At 44.8% G+C, this 21258-nt stretch overlaps 3 protein-coding genes and 2 pseudogenes across 3 annotated transcripts; 3 read left to right on the top strand and 2 right to left on the bottom strand.

Annotated features, from left to right (window-relative positions):
• Positions 1 to 1582: 1582 nt before the first annotated feature.
• On the bottom strand, positions 1583 to 2314 carry LOC147992518 (uncharacterized). The gene has a single exon (XM_087539049.1). The coding sequence runs from the start codon at positions 2312 to 2314 to the stop codon at positions 1583 to 1585; it is 732 nt and encodes a 243-aa protein (XP_087395175.1).
• A 4188-nt stretch (positions 2315 to 6502) lies between these two features.
• Positions 6503 to 7324, top strand: LOC147992517 (uncharacterized). Its single transcript, XM_087539048.1, has one exon. The coding sequence runs from the start codon at positions 6503 to 6505 to the stop codon at positions 7322 to 7324; it is 822 nt and encodes a 273-aa protein (XP_087395174.1).
• A 921-nt stretch (positions 7325 to 8245) lies between these two features.
• Positions 8246 to 9298, top strand: LOC147992516 (uncharacterized; annotated as a pseudogene).
• Positions 9299 to 14142: 4844 nt separating this feature from the next.
• On the bottom strand, positions 14143 to 16883 carry LOC147992515 (uncharacterized). The gene is made up of 2 exons (XM_087539047.1): positions 16146 to 16883; positions 14143 to 14223 (listed from the first exon to the last, which is right to left on the bottom strand). Exons 1-2 carry the CDS (start codon positions 16881 to 16883, stop codon positions 14143 to 14145), a joined length of 819 nt encoding a protein of 272 aa, XP_087395173.1.
• Positions 16884 to 19574: 2691 nt separating this feature from the next.
• On the top strand, positions 19575 to 20732 carry LOC147992514 (F-box protein At5g07610-like; annotated as a pseudogene).
• Positions 20733 to 21258: the final 526 nt, after the last annotated feature.

Genomic DNA, 21258 nt, shown 5'->3' with positions numbered 1-21258 from the left:
AGCTAAAAGAAAAAAGGAGTTAATTCCAATTTAGAGCACCCGTTCATCACAAATTGACACGTTTGCACATATTTTAGAAATTGACCACTTCATACTACATTTCGGGTCTACAATTCCGGTTTTCGCTTTATTTTCAGTTTTTTTTTTGGCGCGGATGTGGTGCAATGGTGTGGCAACTAGGCACACGTTTCCTTGCCATTTCCGAGCAAGTTAGCAGCCAGGCAGGCGGCCCGAGTTGGCTGCTGGACCTAGAGGTCATTGGTTCAGTTGTTGCTTGCATGCCCTCTTACAATTAGCTCTCTATAGGTAGAGAGCGGGACGAGGGTTTTACACGCGGACGATGGTTCTTTCCAACCTTTTGATTCAGACTGGAGGTGCACATGAGAAGATCCTAAAAATGAAGCATGGTGAAAATCGGAATCATGTAAATTGTCAACTCGTGGTTGTCCAAATTGGAATTAACTGAACTACTGAAACACAGACCTATGAAGTCAAATGTTGGGTCCTACTGAGAATAAGATTCTGATTTTATTACTGTACGAGGGAGGCGAAGAGGGCGAGCTCCTTGCGGTGCTGCATGTTGAGGGCAGAGACGCCCCTGCAGAGGGGGCGGCCGCCCCGGGCCCCCAAGATGCAGGGGGCCCTCCTCAGGTTCACACTAGCCCATGGCCCAGGTATTCAGCAGGATAGTCAAGGCCAAGTTCTGGGAAACAGTGGGCATTTCCAGGTAGACACGGTGCGCGCGTAGACGCTCTGCTCAAAAGGAAAGAAATATGGCATGCAGATTGCCCACGATCTCAGGACGCCACGAGCTCAGAATATCACCCTGCCTTCTTTTCCTTCCATGGCTATGATCCCTAATTCTACCTGGCCCCGTCGCTCCAATTACGAATCGCGAGCGGCAGCCGCAACGCGACGACGCCTACGAACTCCGATCTCCAAGCGCTGGATGTACACGCGTGCTGGCTAGACTACATCGGTTCATCGCCAAAAGCCCGATCACCGACCGACCGATGCCAATCCGAGGTATACTACTGTTTTGAAATTCAACCACTTCCGAGTATACATGCTGGTTATCGCACAAAAAAATCAAACCACTTATGCTAGACCAGGGCCGGCCCATAGATATACGGGGCCCAGGGGCAAGACAGCAATAAGGGGCCCTTGTGTTTACTCCAAAGCTCAAAATATTTATATTTCAAAAGCAAAATAATATCCAGTACATAGCATAGTCTGATGATCTTAATTTGTACTCCAAAACTGACAATACAAATTATTTATTGATAAGTGAACTACACTATGATAGTAATGAAATGATATAGTTCGACAAAAGCTTGCATTTCTAAATTTTAATGGAGACTTCATTTTGCCCTGCAAAACAAAAATTGTTGTCAAAACAGGTTGCTACTTAGATCTTTTTTGTTAACATGAGATAAAAAGTTAGGCACGATCTTACATTTGTTTCTAGATCCTCTCCCCAATTGGCCATGTTCTTCACTCCAAAAATCTTCACCCGGACTCATTTCTTCCAAACATTCCTGCTCAAGGCATAGTAAAGCAAACTGAGAAATTGACGTCTATACTAGAACTTGGAAATTCGTCTAACACTTCTAGAAGCAAAGTAATCGATTATTGCATCAACATTTATTTCATCCAACTTATCATTCTCAATACATAAAGTAGCAAGACCATTTAATCTTTCTTGTGACATTGTTGACCTCAAATAGTTCTTTAACAATTTCAACTTTGAAAAGCTATGCTCTGCTGATGCTACGGTCATTGGTACAGTGAACAGAATTCGATAAGCAATTAAAACATTTGGAAAACAGTCAATATCTCTAACAAACTCAAAAATCTCCATAGCATGCAATGGCAAACCTGATTCTGGTAAGGTCATTTGCAGCAGTCTTAATTCGGAAAAAAGATCATCTAACTCAACATCGCATGAACCATTTCGTGAAAATGTTTCTACGAACTTAGCACAACATTTGCGTAGTTCAACATCATTCAATAACTTCATGTCTTTTGAGCTAAGTAAGAAACCAAATATACTTTTGAACACTTTGAGTTCTTTGAATCTAGTTTTCAGAGAGACATTTGCAATATCAACCAGAACTAAGAAGTAATTAACTTCGAACGCCTTCTCAGCTTTTAGAACTTCTTCATCGTTATTAGGTTCATCAAATTGTTTCTTCCTAGTAACATTACGTTTTATTGGAAATGATGGTTCTATGCCCATATCAACTGCAAGACCTTTGGCGATAGTCAAACAAGATGCAAATCCTTCATCTCTGTACTTATCAAAAAACTGCATTACGCCTTCAATTTGCTGCAAGGTAGAGTCGACACACATAGATGCGGACTGCAACTTCTTACTCACCATGTTTATAGCAAATAATATATCATGCCAAATAACCATGCCAAGTAAAAACTCAAAACTACCAAGTGCATCAAATAAATTATTTGCGTCGCTCTTTGACTTGGCATCATCACAAATTTTAGATAACTCAGACAAAGCTAGCCTTAATTGTGGAGCTTGATATCTAATAGCTTTCACACTTTTGATTCGACTCTCCCACCGAGTATTAGACAAACCTTTCACAGTTAAACTAGGAATATGATCAAGTAAAACTTTCCATCTTTTAGTGGAACCTGAAAATAAAATATAAATTCGTTGCACAATTCCAAAGAAGGATATAGCTTTACTGCAAGAATTTGCCATATCACACAAAGTAAGATTGAGGCTATGACACGCACATGGCATATATAGAGCTCTTGGATTTTTTTTCAAGTAAACGACTTTGTACCCCTTGTTTATTTCCTTTCATGTTGGAACCATTATCGTAGCCTTGGCCCCTTACATTATCAATATTTAAGCCATAAGAATCTATTGCGTCAAGAAGTACATTAAAAAGACCCAAACCAGAAGTGTCATCCACTGTCAAAAATTCCATAAAAAATTCTTCTATTTTTATTTTCTTATTTGACATGTTAACACATCGAATAATTAGGGTCATTTGTTCCTGATGGCTAACATCCGGAGTACAATCAAGAATTATGGAGAAATATTTAGCCTCTTTAATAATTTGTAAGATAGAACTAGTAACACTAGAGGCCAATAGAGAAATCAACTCATTCTGAATTTTGTGGCTGAGATAGTGATGATAAATTTCATCATTTTGAATTCGTCTAAGATGTTCTTGCATTATTGGATCAAATTCAGCAATCATCTCTACACATGCCAAAAAATTACCATTATTGTGTTGGTAAAGTTTCTCACTAGATCCACGAAAAACCAAGCTACGTTTACCAAGATATTTAACAATGGCTACTAATCTCACTAACACTTGTCTCAAACGTTCTTTCTCCTTATTGATTTGCTGCTGCAAATCCTTATCAATGGTTTCATTTTTGGCTGGTCTAACTTTTAACTCATTCCAAGTGTTCATGGTTTTAATATGCTCTACACCATTTTCATGTTCTTTAAGCCTCTCGCTAAGATGCTTCCAATCACTCAATCCATTACCTGCTAACGCACTCTTGTTGCTATGGGATTTGAAAAGCTTGCAACAAAAGCAGTACACTTTGTTAGCATGTTCAGAGTAAACCAACCATTTCCTGTCATGTACCTCTCCATTGCTCAACTTTCTCGAATAATAAGATTTTGAAAAATGTCTAGAGTTACTATCCGGAGGGAACACAATATCATCATTTCTTACGGGACACTTCTCAACTAAAATATCTCTAGCCTTATCATCCAGATTATCCCAGTTTCGTGGATCAAAAGTATCAACAGTGAACGGTTGTTGTTTATCAACACCCAGTGATTCAGAATTTGGTGAATGAGTTACATTTTCTTGCTCACTGGAATTGCTATTACCGCCATTCATATCATCATCAATAGAATTTGTATTTTCAGCTGGTTGTTCTTCAACACATACTATGGCCAATTCCAGGGGATCTCTAGAAGAACTAGCAGGTCTGAAAAAATTCTTAAGTGATCCTTTTAGGGATTTTACCTCTTCATCTTTTTCCTTCTTTCTCTTCCTTTTGGCACTACCAGATAAATGCTTTCTAGAGGACATCTCACTAAACAAGAACAAGCAGCATATAAAAAGATTAAAACAGGGAACAAATGCACCTGAATGTGGATGTAGGTGGCCAAATCAGCAGACCCGCAGGTTGCAGTCAGCACGAACGAGAACAGAACACCCCTCCTTCTCCAGTTCAACAGTTCTCCCAAGCACTCAAACTTAGATCCGCTCAAGTCTGAAGAGCAGAAGCTAAGAAGAAAGATGTGGAGTCGTCAGAGGGGGAGGGCACCTCTATTTAACTGAAAGGAGGAACGGGGTTATGGAGGAGAAGAAAAGAAGAACACGCACCATCTCCTCTCCAACGTCCAGCTGATGGGGAACGAGCAGAACGTTGAAGAACGAAGGGGAGTCAATTGGGGAGTGGATTGGCGCCTTTAATCTCCATTAATGGCCGGCGGTGATCTTGGAATCGGATACGGCACGGGAATGGCGGCGGCGCGGCGCTGTTTTGGGAGTCTCGATTTGGGGAAGAGGAAACGAGGAGCACGGGAAAGATCGACCGACGCTGAACGGGCCCTCTTTACTCTCGCTGAACGGGAAAGATCGACCGACTACTAGAGGCAATAATACCTGGGCTGGGGCCCCTGCCTTCCGGAGGCCCAGGGCGGGCGCCCCGTTTGCCCGGCCTATGGGCCGGCCCTGTGCTAGACATAATTAATTAGACCAATTATGGAGTGACTATCTTTCAGTTTATAGTACCTGTAGATTTTTAAAGCTGAAGGTTTCAGATTTGATTGAGATATTTTCATATGTCCCACAAAAAAAGGATATAGTTTCGTATGATTTTTGTAGAACATTGCTACACATTTATTTTCATTTGATTTGAGTTTAGAGCTCTTACAAATTTTCATTATGTTTATTATATCCGTGCTCACGCACATCATTACAAATTCAGTTTCTTTGGATTATTATGAAATTAAGAAAGCCATGGTGTTAAATATTTTCGTGCATTCTACTAGAATCCATCCTTTCAAAAGAAAAAGAAAAAAAATTATACTTCTTTTAGAAATTTACTTATGAATTAATGTGGTGATGTGATCGTATATAATTCTATACGTGCAAAGTATGTACCTCTATTAGCATTGAGGGGCCTGCATTTTAGTTTCGCCCCGGGCCCCCAAATTCTCAGGACCGGCCCTGCCTGCCGACGGGGATGGAGAGGCCCCCCTTAGGCAGACGTTGCGGCTGATAAAGTCGATGACGATCGGCGGCGGGTATGTCGCCGTGAACGTTGTTGGTCTCGAAGTATAAGGGTGCGTGCATCGCGTCCATGACCTGCTGCATGGCTCCGGTGACCAGGGGCCCGATGCCGCAATCTGGGACGAGCGTGACGGGGCGCGGGGTGCCATCGCCCGGCCCGGGCAGGTAGGTCACCATGCGGCGCGCGCCTCAACCGTGGCCCGGGAGGGAAGACGCAGATGAGACCAGGCGGCTGAGGAGCGGGGCGGATCGCCGCACCATGGGGCTGGGGCTGCGGTGGGCGGATGCGGAATTGAAATCCGGTGGGCGGAGCGCCGTCGAGTGAAGCATAGTATTTTACATCTTTTGATATTAAAGAGGTGCATCATGCTACTGTAAGCACGGGTCGATGAACGCTGATTCGGGAACCACCAACTAGCAACAAGTCACAGCTCCACTGCATATAAAATAAAAGCGTACTAGAACCTGCATAACACGGAACACTATTGCATTCAGCTATCCAAGGTGCAGTGGCGAAATGATGCCACGTCTCACATTTGCATGTAGCAAAAAAGTGGTTTCACAGTTACTACATCCTTCTAAAAACGCCTATTATTTTGGGACGCCAATAAGTCCCGGACATTCAGGATTTGACAATGTCAAACCGAATATTTTTTGTGGCAATTTATATTTGTTCACTATGACAAGTTTAGTTGGTAAGTATGGCAAATCAGCCTCAGTTTGTTTTTTGCTGGGAAATTACCATGCTTGCCAATTAAACTTGCCATTCCCGCGTAAACTAAAATTGTCATTAAAAACATTTGATTTGCCATGGTCAAAAAGCTGACGTTTGATTTATCATTTCCGTTATTTTGAGATGGAGATAGTACTATCCTAGTTTCTGCCTCCTTGACCCCCTGAGTTTTCTGTTAAAAAGTGTTAACATTAAACTATAATCTGTAATTAAGGGAAATCTTCCCTTGCCCATCGAACGAGCGGTTGGGCCCGCACGGACGCCTGTGTCCGTCGCAGCCGTCGCCTCTTTCCCGTCCTCCTGGAACCGATGCATCTCTTCGGGATCGTCGCATCTCTCCAGGGGATATATATACTCTCTGTAATCATCGATCAATCACTTCCGATTCAAAACATGTTATCAGGTCGTAGAACAACCAGCGAGAGCAAAAGGCAACAGAGAAAGGAGAAGAGAGGAAGCACTTGCCACCGGTGAGATGACAGGCCTCGCCTCCTTCTTCCTCCGTCTGATCCGCGAGGACGGTCGCCGCTACCGCCTCATTGCCCTTCGCCGCCAGGGAGTTGGTGGCCACCGCCGTTTCCGTCGCCGGATGCAAGCCATCCGTCGATTCGGCCGCAGCGCCGCTGGACGTGGCACTCCTGGCCGCCACCGCGCCGCTGGACGTGGTGCTCCTGGCCGCCACCGCGCCGCTGGACGTGCCCCCCGCGGTGCTCCCCTCGCCCCTGGACGCGCCCACGATGGTGCCCCGTGCGCCCGTGGCCGGGCGCCCATGTGGTTCGACCCCTGGCTAGTGGCCGGCCCGAGCGCCTCCATGGTGCACACGGCTGCAGCCACGCCTGCACCGCCCCCTGGATCTCCGCCTCCACCACCTCCTCCGCCGGCCATGTGGCTCGCGCCGTCGACGCCAAGGCCCGCCGCCGAGGCCGCCGGACCGCCTGGATACTGCCCCGTGCCGATGCGCGCCGTCGTGAACGAGGAGGAGGCGCTCGCCTTTGTCTCCGCGCCGACCGGTGCCTCCGGAGTCGTCCGCCTTAGAGCAGGCATGGAGGGCGGTGCCGCCACCGCCACGCCTCAACAGGAGATGGTCGCGGGCTCGAGCAGCCGCACTGAGCAGCGCTTCGGCCGCCTTTTCGGGCGCGCCGTCCCAGCCCTCGACCGCCGTCCTTCCCGCCGCGCCGGCTCGTGGGCTCCGGCGAGCCTCGGACTCGCCAGCACCGCACCAGGGACTGCTCGCCCGGATCACGACGTCGTCGACTCTTCTTCGGACAAGGAGGGGTCGTCGGTGCTACGCCGGTGACCACCGGAATCGCGAGGGCCTGCGGCGGCCCCTCCTCCCGCCGGCGCCGCCGTGTGACAGTGGGGATCGAGCAGAGGTGGTGGTGCGGGGTTCGGATACTCCGACCCTTATCCGATCCGCCTGCTCCCCCCTATCTTATGCGGTGCGGCGGCGTGTGGGCCGGCCAAAGGCCGAGCAGGCCCAGGCCCAGGCGCCTGCGGCCTCCCCCCTGTTCAGTGCTGTCGCAGGTGGGCCGGCCAGAAAGTGTGGATTTTTTTTCTTTCTCTGTTTTCTTAACATTAGTACTAATTATTGTATTTGTGCAATTTTAGTCTATGTTTAGTACTGTTTAGTACTTAGGTTGACTACTACTTACATTTTAGTCCTGTTCTAGATTTATTCTATGTTAGGACTTGTGTAATTATTAGTAGGTGTGTTTATATTATGTAATGGATTGATAATATAAATAAAGTATCGGATTTCATCTGGGAAGAATGACATGTTCCATGTGTTTACCACATCTCATTTTTATCGAACATGTCTTTGCGATTGAGATCTTCTCTCGCATATCAAACTTGCAAATTTTTGAATGTTTCTCCCTAATTTTATTTGGAATCACAAGGTAATGAGTTGTGATCTACTGCTTATTTGCAGACTGTCCTCTCTTACTGTGAGGTCTACGCTTTGTCATTCTCGATAAACGATTACCTCCAACGTGTATTCCTTATATTTGAATTGTAGCATACACAAGGTAATGGTGATGTAGCCTATTACTGTGAGATCTAAGTGATCTTCAAAGTGTTATGTTCACACAATTGAGGTTGAGAATTTTTCAAGTTTACACTTGAGTATCAAATTTTTGCATTCTTATTACACAACCATGATGGTTTTTAATTTACCACCCGTAAATTAATTATCTCTGGTTCTCCCATGTAGGCGAAGATGACTGCCAAAGAGTTTGAGGAGCTTGCCCTCAATGGCCACAATTAACCTACATGGGCTATGGACATCAAGATCAGTCTTGGGTCCGGTGGGATAGCGTGTGCAATACAACCCCCGGAGACTCCTCTCCCGGATGGGGCCACGCTGCTGACAGAACAGCAGAATTATGCTGCTTTATTCATCATAAGGCACCATATTCATCCAGATCTCAAGTCTGAGTATTGACAGGAGGAATCTCCTAGTACTCTGTTTCTGGCCCTCAAAACGAGGTATGAACAATAGAAGGCAGTAGTCCTGCCAGAAGCACTCCATGATTGGACTCATCTCCGTCTTCAGGATTTCAAGTCCATCGGTGAGTACAATCATGTTGTTCATAAGATATGTTCCAAATTGCGTTTTTGTGAGAAGGAACCTACTGAGGGGGAGAAGATAGAGAAAACTTTGTCTACTATGCTCCCTTCATATAGGATCCTCCAACAGCAATACCGTGCTCGTAACTACACTGTCTATTCCGAGCTTATTCACATGTTACTTCAGGCTGAAAAGCATGATGAGCTACTTGCTAAGAATGGCTCTCAGCGCCCAGTTGGGGCACAACCTTTACCTGAAGTCCATCTGAATGTTGCAAATAGACAGAAGTTTAATGGTACCCCTCGGGGTAAACAATCCAATTTCGAGCATAAGCAAAAGCGCAATGGGAACAGGCGATCTAGATACCCAGGTAAGGGAAAAGGCACTTCAAAGCTCGGGTTTGATAAATCTAAGCTTTGCAACAAGTGTGGATGCTCCACGCATTCTACTGAAAAGTGCATAATGCCCAAGCATCTGGTTATGCTGTACCAGCAATCTCGGGAACGCAAAGCACCTCAAGGGAAAAGGTTTGAAGCCAACTTCAACCTTCATCTGGATAGCGCAAAAGGAGCTGGTGGTTCGCACAATATTCCTCCTGGACCGAGCAACGCCGTGATTCCTTATCTGCCTGAGGCTACTGCTGAAATGGAGAACACGTTGATTGAGTACACAGCAAACAACGTGTTTGGCGACTTCGACTAGTCCCTCAATCTCCTAGTGATCTACTTAATTATGTCCAGTTGTGATGATTGTAATAAGAACATAAGTTTGTTGTTGTCTTTATATTGTATTGTATCAGCACATTTGATATAATAAAGATTGTATTCTATATATTACTATGAGGTTTTCTTATTAAAAATTCTTTGTTTTATATAGTTTTCTACGGGGACAATCCGATGGAAGAGGAATTATGCCTTATGGACAGTGGTGCCACAAACTCCATACTGAGGGAGATGAAATATTTCCAAACTCTGAAAAAGACAAATGGAGATATTCTAACTATCGCTGGACGCGATACTGTGATTGTTGGTACTGGACGTGCCATATTCACCCTCCCATGTGGTACATATGTGACAATTGAGGATGCTTTACTGTATCCCGATTCTGCACGTACCCTGATCAGTTATCGAGATATCCGTAAAAATTGTTTTCATATTGAAACCCATGAAGACAACAAAGAGGAGTATCTACTCTTTACTAAAGATGACGGATATGGCAAAAAGGTACATGAGAAATTTCCTTCTCTATCGTCTGGTTTGTACTATACGTACATCAAACCCGTGGAACATGTTGCATACAAAGTATTTTTCAGAATGTTAATGCATTCCAAACCTGGCATGATCGCCTAGGCCATCCTGGAATAGGGATGATGAGAAAAATTACTAGCAAGTCCATTGGTCATAATTTGCTTGATTCAAAATTTCCTCAATCCTCTGATTTTGTGTGCACATCTTGTGCCACGGGAAAGCTAATTTTGAGGCCCTCACACCTCAAAATACAAGGTGAACCACTTCAGTTCCTTGAACGTATTCAAGGAGACATTTGTGGTCCCATGCAACTATTATCTGGACCTTTCCGGTATTTCATGGTTCTGATTGACGCATCTACACGATGGTCACATGTGTGTCTTCTATCCACACAAAACCATGCATTTGCCAAGATAATGCGGCAAGTCATTAAGTTGCAAGCCCATTATCTTGAAAGTCGAATTAAGTCAATTCGAATGTACAATGCTGCAGAATTCTCCTCACGTGCTTTCAATGATTATTGCATGGCTTTGGGGATTGAAGTTCAGCACTTTGTTCCATATGTCCATACACAAAATGGTTTGGCTAAAGCATTGATTAAGAGGATCAAACTCATTGCAAGACCTTTGTTGACGAATTGCAACTTGCCAACCTCTTGTTGGGGTCACGCTGTTTTACACGCTGCTGACTTGATACAATTGAGGCCAACTGCATATCACAATTCTTCCCCTCTGGAATTGGTACGTGGAAATCCTCCAAGCATTTCCCATCTGCGTAAGTTCGGATGTGCTGCATACATCCCGATGTCACCACCACAGCGGACATCTATGGGCCCACACAGGAAGTTGGGGATCTATGTGGGGTACAAATCGCCGTTGATTATTAAGTACCTGGAACCCTTGACTGGGGATCTGTTCACAGCCCGTCACGCTGATTGCATATTTAATGAGGAACATTTTCCGGCATTAGGGGGAGATTTCAAGTACCAGAAAGAATGCCCGGAAATTGATTGGAATGTTCATTCCATTTCATCCTCTGATCCACGTACCCGTGAGACCGAACTTCAAGTTCGGAAGATCATTAATTTGCAACATCTTGCAAATAATCTGCCAGATTCATTTACTGATTTGAAAGGTGTTACAAAATCCTTAAACCCAGCCAGAAACGTGCCAGAAAGAGTGGAGGTACCAATAAAAACCACTCAACTCCCTATTCCTAAAAAGAGGGGGAGTAGTACGGCCTCTGACCTGGAGCATGCTTCTAGCAAGAAGCAAAGGAAATCAAGGAGAAAAACCTCGGAGTCAGTAAATGCAGGTCAACTCAACGTTGACAAACACCTGATGGGTAGTATACACTCAGTGGAAGGGCAACCTCCACAACCCAGTTCCAGTATGCACAAACTGACTGGGACATCGGAACACCCAGACTCGATCGTATTGGGAAATCACGAAGAGTCACTAGGGGTGCAGGAAATTTCCATCAACTATGTTGATTCTGGAGAATTACTTCGTAAGACTACGACTGTCAACATATATTTTGCTGAAAAGATTGCAGATACCCTTCTCACTGATCATGATCCAAGGTCTATCGTTGAGTGCCAAAAGCGCTCCGACTGGCCTAAATGGAAGGATGCAATCCAAGTAGAAATTGCCTCGCTTAACAAAAGAAATGTATTCACTGAAGCAATACCTACACCTCCCAGTGTTTTCCCTGTGGGATTCAAATGGGTTTTTCTCCGGAAACGGAATGAGAACAATGAGGTGGTGAGATATAAAGCAAGGATCGTAGCACAAGGTTTCATGCAGAAACCCGGCATTGATTTCACTGAAACACATTCTCCAGTAATGAGTGCAACCACTTTCCAATATCTTATATCTTTGGCAGTGCAAAATCGTCTATCTATGCAGTTGATGGAAGTCGTGACCGCATATCTTTACGGGTCACTAGATTTGGACATATATATATGAAGGTTCCTGATGGAATCTCTGTCCTGAATAAAAATGCAAAACGCAACATGTATTGCGTAAAGCTGAATAAGTCACTATATGGCTTAAGACAGTCGGGACGGATGTGGTACAACCGACTCAGTGAGTTCCTTCTTCAGAAAGGTTACTCCAATAGTGCTGATTGCCCATGTGTTTTCATCAAGAAGTCATCTACAGGATTTTGCATCATTTCTGTGTATGTTGATGATCTCAACATCATCGGCAGCACACCAGACATTGATGAAGCACGCAATCACCTAAAGATGGAATTTGAGATGAAGGATTTGGGTAAAACCAAATTTTGCTTAGGTATTCAACTTGAGCATCTTCCCTCGGAAATCATGGTACATCAATCTGCCTATATCCAGAAAATATTGGAGAAATTCAATATGGACAAATCCTATCCATCTAAAACTCCCATGGTGGTTCGATATCTAGACGTAGAGAAAGATCCGTTCAGACCAAGGGATGATGGAGAAGAGGTGTTGGGACCTGAAGTTCCATACCTTAGTGCTGTTGGAGCACTTATGTATCTTGCAAATTGCACAAGACCTGATATTGCATTTGCAGTGAATCTACTTGCTAGACATAGCGCAGCTCCCACGAAACGTCATTGGTCTGGAGTGAAGAATATCTTTCGATATCTCCAAGGCACAAAGGATATTGGCCTATTTTTTCAGTTCCAGAAAAATCAGGACTCTGATGTGATTGGATATGCAGATGCCGGCTATTTGTCTGATCCCCATAATGCCAGATCTCAGACCGGCTTCGTGTTCCTACATGGTGGCACTGCTATATCATGGAAGTCTTTGAAATAGACTCTGGTGGCAACATTTACCAATCATTCTGAAATAATTTCATTATTTGAAGCAACATGCGAATGTGTATGGCTTCGCAGAATGATAAACCACATACAACAGTCATGTGGAATGGGTTCGATAAAATCACCTACCATTATCTATGAAGATAATGCGGCCTGTGTTGCGCAGATGCAAACAGGATACATCAAGAGTAATATCACCAAGCATATTTCTCCTAAATGGTTTTTGCCCCATAATCTTCAGAAAAGCGGGGAAATAAGCATTCTGCAAGTCAAATCATGCGACAACCTTAATGATTTATTTACCAAGTCTCTACCAAATTCTACGTTCCAGAAATGTGTTCATGGAATTGGTATGCAAAGACTTAGGGACTTACAGGTGTCAGGGAGAGTCTCTTCTTGAGATATCCTTATTTTAATAACATCACATTATGATGTCTTTCTTTGTGAGTATATGTTTCAGGATCTCATCAAAGATTTTATGAAGAACTTTTTGAAGGAGAATCTTTTGAGATGATAGAGCTTCCCGGACAATCGTGAAGATGATTCTACATGGTCAAGCGTAGATTAGGGGAGTGTTAAGATTAAACTATAATCTGTAATTAAGGGAAATCTCCCCTTGCCCATCGAACGAGCGGTTGCGCCCGCACGGACGCCTGTGTCCGTCGCAACCGTCGCCTCTCTCCCGTCCTCCTGGAACCGATGCATCTCTTCGGGATCGTCGCATCTCTCCAGGGGATATATATACTCTCTGTAATCATCGATCAATCACTTTCGATTCAAAACAAAAAGAAGAAAAAAACATGCGATACTGGAAGTCCAAAAAGCATCCAGCCAAAAAAGAGGAAGAAATAGGCAGGCACTTCAACTCAAGATACAGCTCAAGGATCCCGGCTTCAAACTTTGTGACCTCTCTCACAGAGCCTCTACACCCTGCAAAACAAGATGAGAAGGAAGTCATGACCAGCTTTAAGAAATGGAAACATGCCATCAGACCGTTAGTCAAAATCACGGGTCACCACTAATGTCCAAATCAAGCCTTATAATCTGCTATGTGTTGGGGAGTGAATGTGAAGACCTTAAAACTCCTGAAAATTCTTATGGGTGAGTGTATGTGCGTATGTATGAACTGTGTTAAGGATCACAGATAACATGCATTATACGGTTATACCACCACACAGCGAAAAATAAGTGGACACGCAAGACACAACATTTTTTATAATCAAATACTACTCCCTAAGAACAAGAATACTGAGATTACATGGAAAAAAATATCCTTACTCTCGCCCAACACACACGTGGAAGCAAACAAATAAGATACAAACAGAAGATAAGAATTGATCAGGTGATGCTGTAGAACATTCAAGTTCAACCAACCAATATTAGTGAAGTAAAAGGGAGGTGAAGCGAGGGTGCAAAAGAAATGAGTAGCCAAATACCAGAATGCAGTTAGTTACACGTATGAAACAAAGTAATAGGTAAGTCAGGTTTACCTTACTGAGAACAAGATCTTGGCCCGTACTTCCAAGTCTTCAGCCCAACAATTTTTCTCCATGCCAATAAGTTCTTATTTTCCTACAAAACATCATCAGCACAGACATGGTAAACAAAAAAGTTGGTGCTGATCTCAGTAACATATCTAAAGATAATCCTTGCAAAACTGATGGTGAAGGAATGAACTGGTAGAGATAGCAACAGCAAAATGATAAGAATAGCATACAACGATGCATCCTGTTAAATCTCAAGACATGTTAAAACCTGAATCTGTAAACGATATAGAAGTACTCCCTCTGTAAATTAATATAAGAGCGTTTAGAACACTAAAATAGTGTTCTAAACGCTCTTATATTAGTTTACGGGGGGAGTATTAGTTCATGTCTGGATGATGCTCCCTTTAATGCAAAACTACATGGTTAATGGTTTTCGATATCACATTCAAACAAACTAAAGTTCAAGACAGAGACAGGTGCACACATGTCAACAAATAAACCTATACACTAGCAAAGATCAACAACATCAATGGTCCAACCTCACGTAGCTTATCCAGCAACATGAACGCAATGTAAAGTAGAATATTGACACCTAATCTCTAAATCAACCCTTAAATGACATACATGAAGGATGTAACCATTTCGGTCAGCAAAAAAAAATGGCAATTGGTTCAAGAACTCTCTCCAACTGGATTTATTGGCCCCCTCGTATTTGGGTCATTTGACTAACAAATATGAACAAAATGTATACTGTTGGATTTGTACTCGAAAGAGTTCTCCAACGTACAATTTTTTATGAAATACAATATACATTTTATTAGTTAAATCTATGGTCAAACTTTTACCCAAAATAAGAGGGGGCCTAATAAACCTGGACGGAGGAAATATAAGATTAAATGCACACATCAGTAGTTTAGTTGCACAATACTTCCTACTCCCTCTGTCCCAAAATATAAGAGCGTTTTTGACACTAGTGTGTAGTGTCAAAAACGCTCTTATATTATGGGATGGAGGGAGTAGTTTCTATAGCTATAGGTCAACACTTAAACTCACAAAATAGCATAGCTTGTACATGTGACTACCCAAAGTGTTACCAACTAATCATGTAGAAAAAGGGAAGTACCACTTTGTTTTGACTTTTGATAGCTCAAATTGTCACATTTATGACACAAGACATCGAAATACTCTTGAAATGAGCTTTCCAAAAGGACGTATGTAGAATGACATATTAGCTACTTCTCCAACTCACTTATGAGGTCCCAATCTAACTTTCACATTTTGCAGCTCAGCCCTCATGAGATTCTGACAGATGCTAGCAGGAATGCAAATTTTGTTGAAGAAAGAGATTGCATGTGCAAATTATTGAAAACATAGCAAAATCTACAAATGCTGCAATAAGATGAAGTGACAATCAATGTCCTGTACATGCACAATTGCACACACAGGCCATGGATATGCAATGCAAGCATATTACATATCCATGCAATCTCTTTTGAACAAACAAATGCTACTTGTTCTCACACAATTTATGAGCACTTAGCTTAATAAGAAAAGGGGTTTCTCTAATGAGTAATATATGATTTAAAAAGGCAAAAATAGATCACGCAAAGAAGTTGGTATTAGTTGGCCATGCTGTTCTAATCAGCACGCCCAACAGAGACCGGTTTAACCTTTTTATCTGGTAACTACTCCCTCCGTCCCATAATAGTGTCAAAAACGATATTATATTATGAGACGGAGGGAGTAATTCACATGACAACTCTATCTTAGCATTTCAAGGGGAGTCAAGTCTTGACAATCAAACCTACGTAAGTTATATCCAGTTTGCCAACTAAAATGCCAAATTTCCTTGGATTCTGACTCAAATATGTGCACAATATTGCTTGCCATGCAAAATGTTGTTTCATGACAATCCGATAACAGATGCACAACCAAAGCAATGCATTTTTCCACGGACCCAAACAAATGAATTTTACAGAAACACAACAAGCAAAGCATTGAACGAACCTGACGGAGCAGCCGCTTATTGCCCCCCTCCGCCTCCCGAGCAAGCCTCTCCAACCTCCTTAGCATCCCGGAATACATCTCCTCCACCTGTCCAACATCCTCAGCATCCCGGAACGCATCCATCATCCCATCCATCGCCTTCTGCTCTCCGATGTTTGTCGGCTGACGCGGCGGCCACGGCATTGTCGACTCCGCCGTGAAGGTGTGGCACTGGTACTGGCCCCGGAAACGAGGACCCGAGTTGACGATCGTGAGGGAGGTGGGGACGAGGAGGGAATCAACGAGGAGGAAGGCGCGGTGGTCGAACGAGTGGATGGAGTGGTCGGAGGCGACAGAGGGGGCCAAGAGGAGAAACACGACGGGGTGGGTGAGGGCCAGGGATTTGGATAGGGAGCGGGCGACGGCGGCCTCGCGCATGGAGGGGCGGCGCATCGCCCACGCGCTGCGGCGGGAGGAGAAGAAGCCGACGGTGGCCGTGCCCGGGCGAGCGGGGGAGTAGGGCTTGAAGCAGTCGAGTGCGTTGGAGAGGACGGAGCGTCGGGCGAGCGAGGAGTGGCCGGCGACCCAGATGGGTAGGGTTGGGGCGGGATCGTCGTCGGAGAAGGAAGGGGGGAGGGCGGCACGGCCGAGGAGTATCCCGTCGCAGTCCCCGCCGGCGGCCGCACAGCAGTCGAGGAGCGCCGCGAAGGCCTGAAAGGAGACGGAGAGCTTCGCGGCGTCGGCGTTGGCGGCTGCCATTGCTGGACTGCGATGCGATCCGGGGTTTGGCCGTTCGGGGGCTGCTTCGGCCTTCGGAGCGTGTACTTATTATCGGTCAACTATTTTCCACTTCGGTGTCAGTTTTTTAAGTACCGTCAGATCTTTATGCAACGGCTAAGATTCGTCCCCACTCGTACATCTGCAGTCACAATACTCTTCACTCTTGTACATCTTCTTTTTTATGGAATCACTCTTGTACATTTGAAGGTGCTTATAATGGTATCACAAATTGTCATGTTGCTCTTTCTATGTGATGGTGAAACGGCGAGTGATTGGAGAAAGCCAGAAAGGCATGCTAACTTATTCAAAACTTGGTTTCTTCAAGAGTTGGATGATAGATGGCTTCCTCAACAAGGCTCCTTAGTTTAGGCAATGGAATAAACTAAAAGCACCAATGACATTGATGTTATAAGGACTTAGGCTAGCGTTCAATGAATACTACAGGAGACGGCACGCTCCGCCACACCTGGCTATTGTTGCTAGTCCGTAGGTGATTTCAGGTTTGATCGGGTTGACGTAGTTTTTCATATATATTTTTTGTGGGATAGTCAGATCGACGTAGGTTAAGCCTTGTGTATCTATGTGTCTTGTTTTTTTAGGGATCATCTACATGAGCTGCATTTTTTTGTGAAAAAAACACCCCATATATTAATTAATTAAAACATTATTACAATTGTTCATTACAAAATTTGTCACGCAGGGCGGAACAGTATTAACAAGAATGCCATTAGATCTACTAATAAAGCTAAACTTCATAATTTCGTGAGCCACCCCATTGGCTAGCCGGTTAATTTTTGCAATTTAAAATTCTTGATCATCCTAGATATACTCAAGGCTTCTTTTTTCACATCAATGAGACGAGACTTATCAAGCTTCTTATTTGCAAAGAAAGAACGAACAAAAGCACTAAGGTTTGACCATTTGCATTCTTATACTCTAAGCTCTCTGAACTAGTGCTATCCATGCTAAACACTAAGTTTTGATCATCAGGAATACTCGTCTTGCTACCCACCGTGCTCTCTAGGGTGGCTGCAAAGGCACCCTTGCGGTTGGACATGTCGCTGCAGCTATCTGGGAGAGTTGGGAGCCCAAACTTCACATGCTTGGCGCACAAGCCATGAACGGCAGCGCGCTCCCCCTGCTCATCTCTATACAATCTTTTTCATCGACCTCGAATAGATTCAGTTCTCTTGGATGGGTCAGCAGCCTCCTCTTCAGCACGGGCGCACCTGTTGATGGAGCTAGCACCCACACCTTTAGTGCCATCTACATCCACCAAGTCACCCTAGCTGACTATAGGAGCACCATCCGCAACTTCTTTGTGTAGCAACACAGTAGCGGTAAGGGTCTCAGGAGCACTAAGATGATGGAGGAAGCGCCTCCCTTAACCCCTACATCATCCTGATCCGGCTCGTTCGCCCGCCTAGACGTGATGTTCATCCTAGCATCATTGAGAGAGAGAGGCCTCTGTACTGGGAACCTCCAGTCCCAGCGTCTCCTCCCCACAGTTCTGCACACCACCAGAAGTGGGAAACAAAGGCGCCGCAATGACCATGAGCTTCTGGACAGTCGTGGTCACTGCCTTGACCACCTTCTCTGCCAGCTTCGACCTGCCCACTGCTTCCGCATCTCCAGGGGCCACCAACAGCCCTCCATAATCAAGGAGCCGCCAGGTCGAAGTCCCCGAAGCGTGCAAGTCCTTTGGAAGCGCAGGAGCCTTGAGGTTGATGGAGAAGTTCTTCTTCCGTAGCTCGCTAGGGGCTCCATAGAACTAGGTTGTCGTGTGCCCCATGATGCCGTAGTAGAAACAAAAATTAGGCAACTTTTCATATTTAACAGCAAAATATATCTTATTAGTGCCCCCAATGTCGGTTGTGTCAATGGACTTCCTCACTGGCTCGTCCACTTGATGCTCGACGCGGATGCGGATGTACTCATCGATGATCTTCTTGTTCTTGTGTGACACTGCAATGACGGTGCCGAACTTTTCGCCTTGTGGCAGTGATGTGGTATGGGAGCAAATATTATTTGTGCCTACAAAATAACTAAACATGGTTAAAAATGTTCATCGTTTTTTCTTGAGTGAATGACCACTTTTTTTGAATTGTTTGGATTGCTTACCACATGTTTCATGTGGTTGAGTGAGTGAATGACCACTATTTTGTGACAATTTATCTTTTTTTAGGGTTTTGTAATAATTTATTGGTTCACGGGTTTCGGCCAAGTTACCGACTGGATCAACACGCGCTCCAGATATTATTCGGCCAGGCCCAAGGCATTTATTTTTTTAAAGAAAAGGAGGCCAAGGCCCAAGGAGGTGGAGCACAATAAGACTGCTCACAGTGGGGAGTAACATAGGATAGTAACTTGCCGATGTTACTAGTTTATGTTACTACCTCCATAGTGGGTAGTAACATATGCGTGGTATCATGAAAGAGTTCATTTATTAGGCTATAGACTCATTATGCCTTGAAATATGTGATGTTACAGTAACTAACTAAGTTACCACAAACCCCTCTTTCCTCATTAATTAGCTGCCACATAAGCAATCTTGTATTGAAATGTGTGATGTTAGTGTTACTAGTTAAGTTACTCTCATTGTGACTAGTCTAAACCCCCAAATTCCGCATAACCCTTTCAGATACGTACGCCGCCGCCGTCATCCGGCTGGATCTCCACCGCTACGAGACGATGGCAAAGAGGTCCAGGAAGAAGAAGGAGCAGCCGGTGGAGAGCCTCCCCGACGACCTCCTCGTGGAGGTCCTTGCGCGTGTGCCCTACTGATCGCTCTGCCACTTCAAGTGCGTGTCCAAACCATGGCTCGCCCTCTGCTCCGACCCCGGCCTCCGGAAGAGGTCGCCGCAGGCCCTATCGGGCTTCTTCTGCTACGCCCGCCACGATAGGAAGCACGAGCTCCGCTTCCTCGAACTGCCGGGGCGAGGCCAGGCCCTCGTCGACCCCGGCCTCCCTTTCCTGCGCGGCACGTGGGACGGGGGCGTCCAGACCGTGGACTGCTGCGGCGGCCTCCTCCTTTGCCAATGCTGGAAGAAACCATCTCGAGCCGGCTCCGCCGGCGTGGAGTATGTCGTGTGCAACCCGGCCACCGAGGAGTGGACCCTTGTACCTTCCACCAAGCAGCTGCACCCGAACAAGAAGAACATCGTCCGCTTGGCTTTTGACCCACTCGTTCCCTCCCGCTTCGCGGTGTTCGTCCTCGTGCGCGGCCACGGGATCACCAGAGTGGAGATCTTCTCATCGGAAACCGGGTGGTGGATTTCCAAGGAGAGCGAGTGGCGCGACCGCACCAGTGTGGACTATCACAATTGTTCAGTCTCTGCCTTCTTCGGCGGAGCGCTGCATCTGACTACCCACGATTCTTTCGTGATCACGGTGGACATGGATGGGAATACTTGGCGGAAACTCCGAATGCCGCTCAGCCTAGCCGACACCTCAGATTACGGTTATATCGCACAGTCTTAGGGACGCCTATATGCAATGCATATGGATTACTGCAATGACAAATGCCAGCTCTCAGTGTGGGTTCTTGAAGATTATGCTAGCGGGCAGTGGACTTTGAAGCATACAGCTGACATGTCGGGAATGATAGGCCACGATGAGGTGTGTACATTTGTCGCAGTCGATATGGAACGGAAATCGATCTTTTTCCAAACCAATAGGTGGAATGAAAAGCTTGTGTCATACCATATGGAAAACCAGAGATGTCGTGTTATCTTCAGTTTTGAGAGGGATTTTAATCTCCGATGTGAACCTTATATCCCCACTTACATGGAATGGCTGTCAGATGGTTTGCTAAAAGCAGCACCGTAATTGCCTACCGAGTTTGCATGCCACCAATACTTTCATATAAGTGAACTGTTAAGTATGGGTCAGATCTTCTACGCAGCTTGGTTTTCTTCTGTATTTTGATGTTCTGGTCCATGACACTGTGGCTTTGTTCAATGTTAGTTAAAAAGGGTTGCTATTTAGTCGGTAGTCACTTCACTTCAATTCGTTTGCTTTGGTCACTTGTGAGGCACTCCTGTGGTGGCAAATCCTTGAATTTTATAATAAGTTACCTATGCTTGCGAGTTGCGATACTCTGCATTTTCTTATTTTCTTTCTATTTATTTCCTGTAATGATCTGCATGTTCTTCTTAACCATATTCCTATGTATTTTCAAAGCTGGATGAATCGCTCTCCCATTTGTTGTCCGCTGCAGTAATCTTCTATATCACTAAGCTCCCAAGGGGTTGAAGAGCTGAGAATCAAAGCTGTCCAATTTTGATTTTGGTCAACAATTTTGACTGTGATTGCTACTATACACAGGGCTGGGCAAATAGGTTGGCGTGTGGGC

The sequence above is a fragment of the Triticum urartu genome, chromosome 1A, assembly GCF_056163025.1.
Source record: "Triticum urartu cultivar PI428250 chromosome 1A, HENAU_Tu73, whole genome shotgun sequence".
Taxonomy (NCBI): Eukaryota; Viridiplantae; Streptophyta; class Magnoliopsida; order Poales; family Poaceae; genus Triticum; species Triticum urartu.
The sequence above is the reverse complement of the archived record's forward strand: the minus strand, read 5'-3'. Positions and strand labels throughout refer to the sequence as shown.

What these genes read in the sequence shown, in the direction of transcription:
- LOC147992518 (XM_087539049.1), bottom strand. Translation starts at nt 2,314, where the DNA reads ATGCAGTTTTTTGATAAGTACAGAGATGAAGGATTTGCATCTTGTTTG.
- LOC147992517 (XM_087539048.1), top strand. Translation starts at nt 6,503, where the DNA reads ATGACAGGCCTCGCCTCCTTCTTCCTCCGTCTGATCCGCGAGGACGGT.
- LOC147992515 (XM_087539047.1), bottom strand. Translation starts at nt 16,883, where the DNA reads ATGGCAGCCGCCAACGCCGACGCCGCGAAGCTCTCCGTCTCCTTTCAG. An exon ending in ATAAGCGGCTGCTCCGTCAG is followed by an intron (nt 14,224 to 16,145) that starts GTTCGTTCAATG and finishes GATGTTTTGTAG; the next exon opens with GAAAATAAGAACTTATTGGC.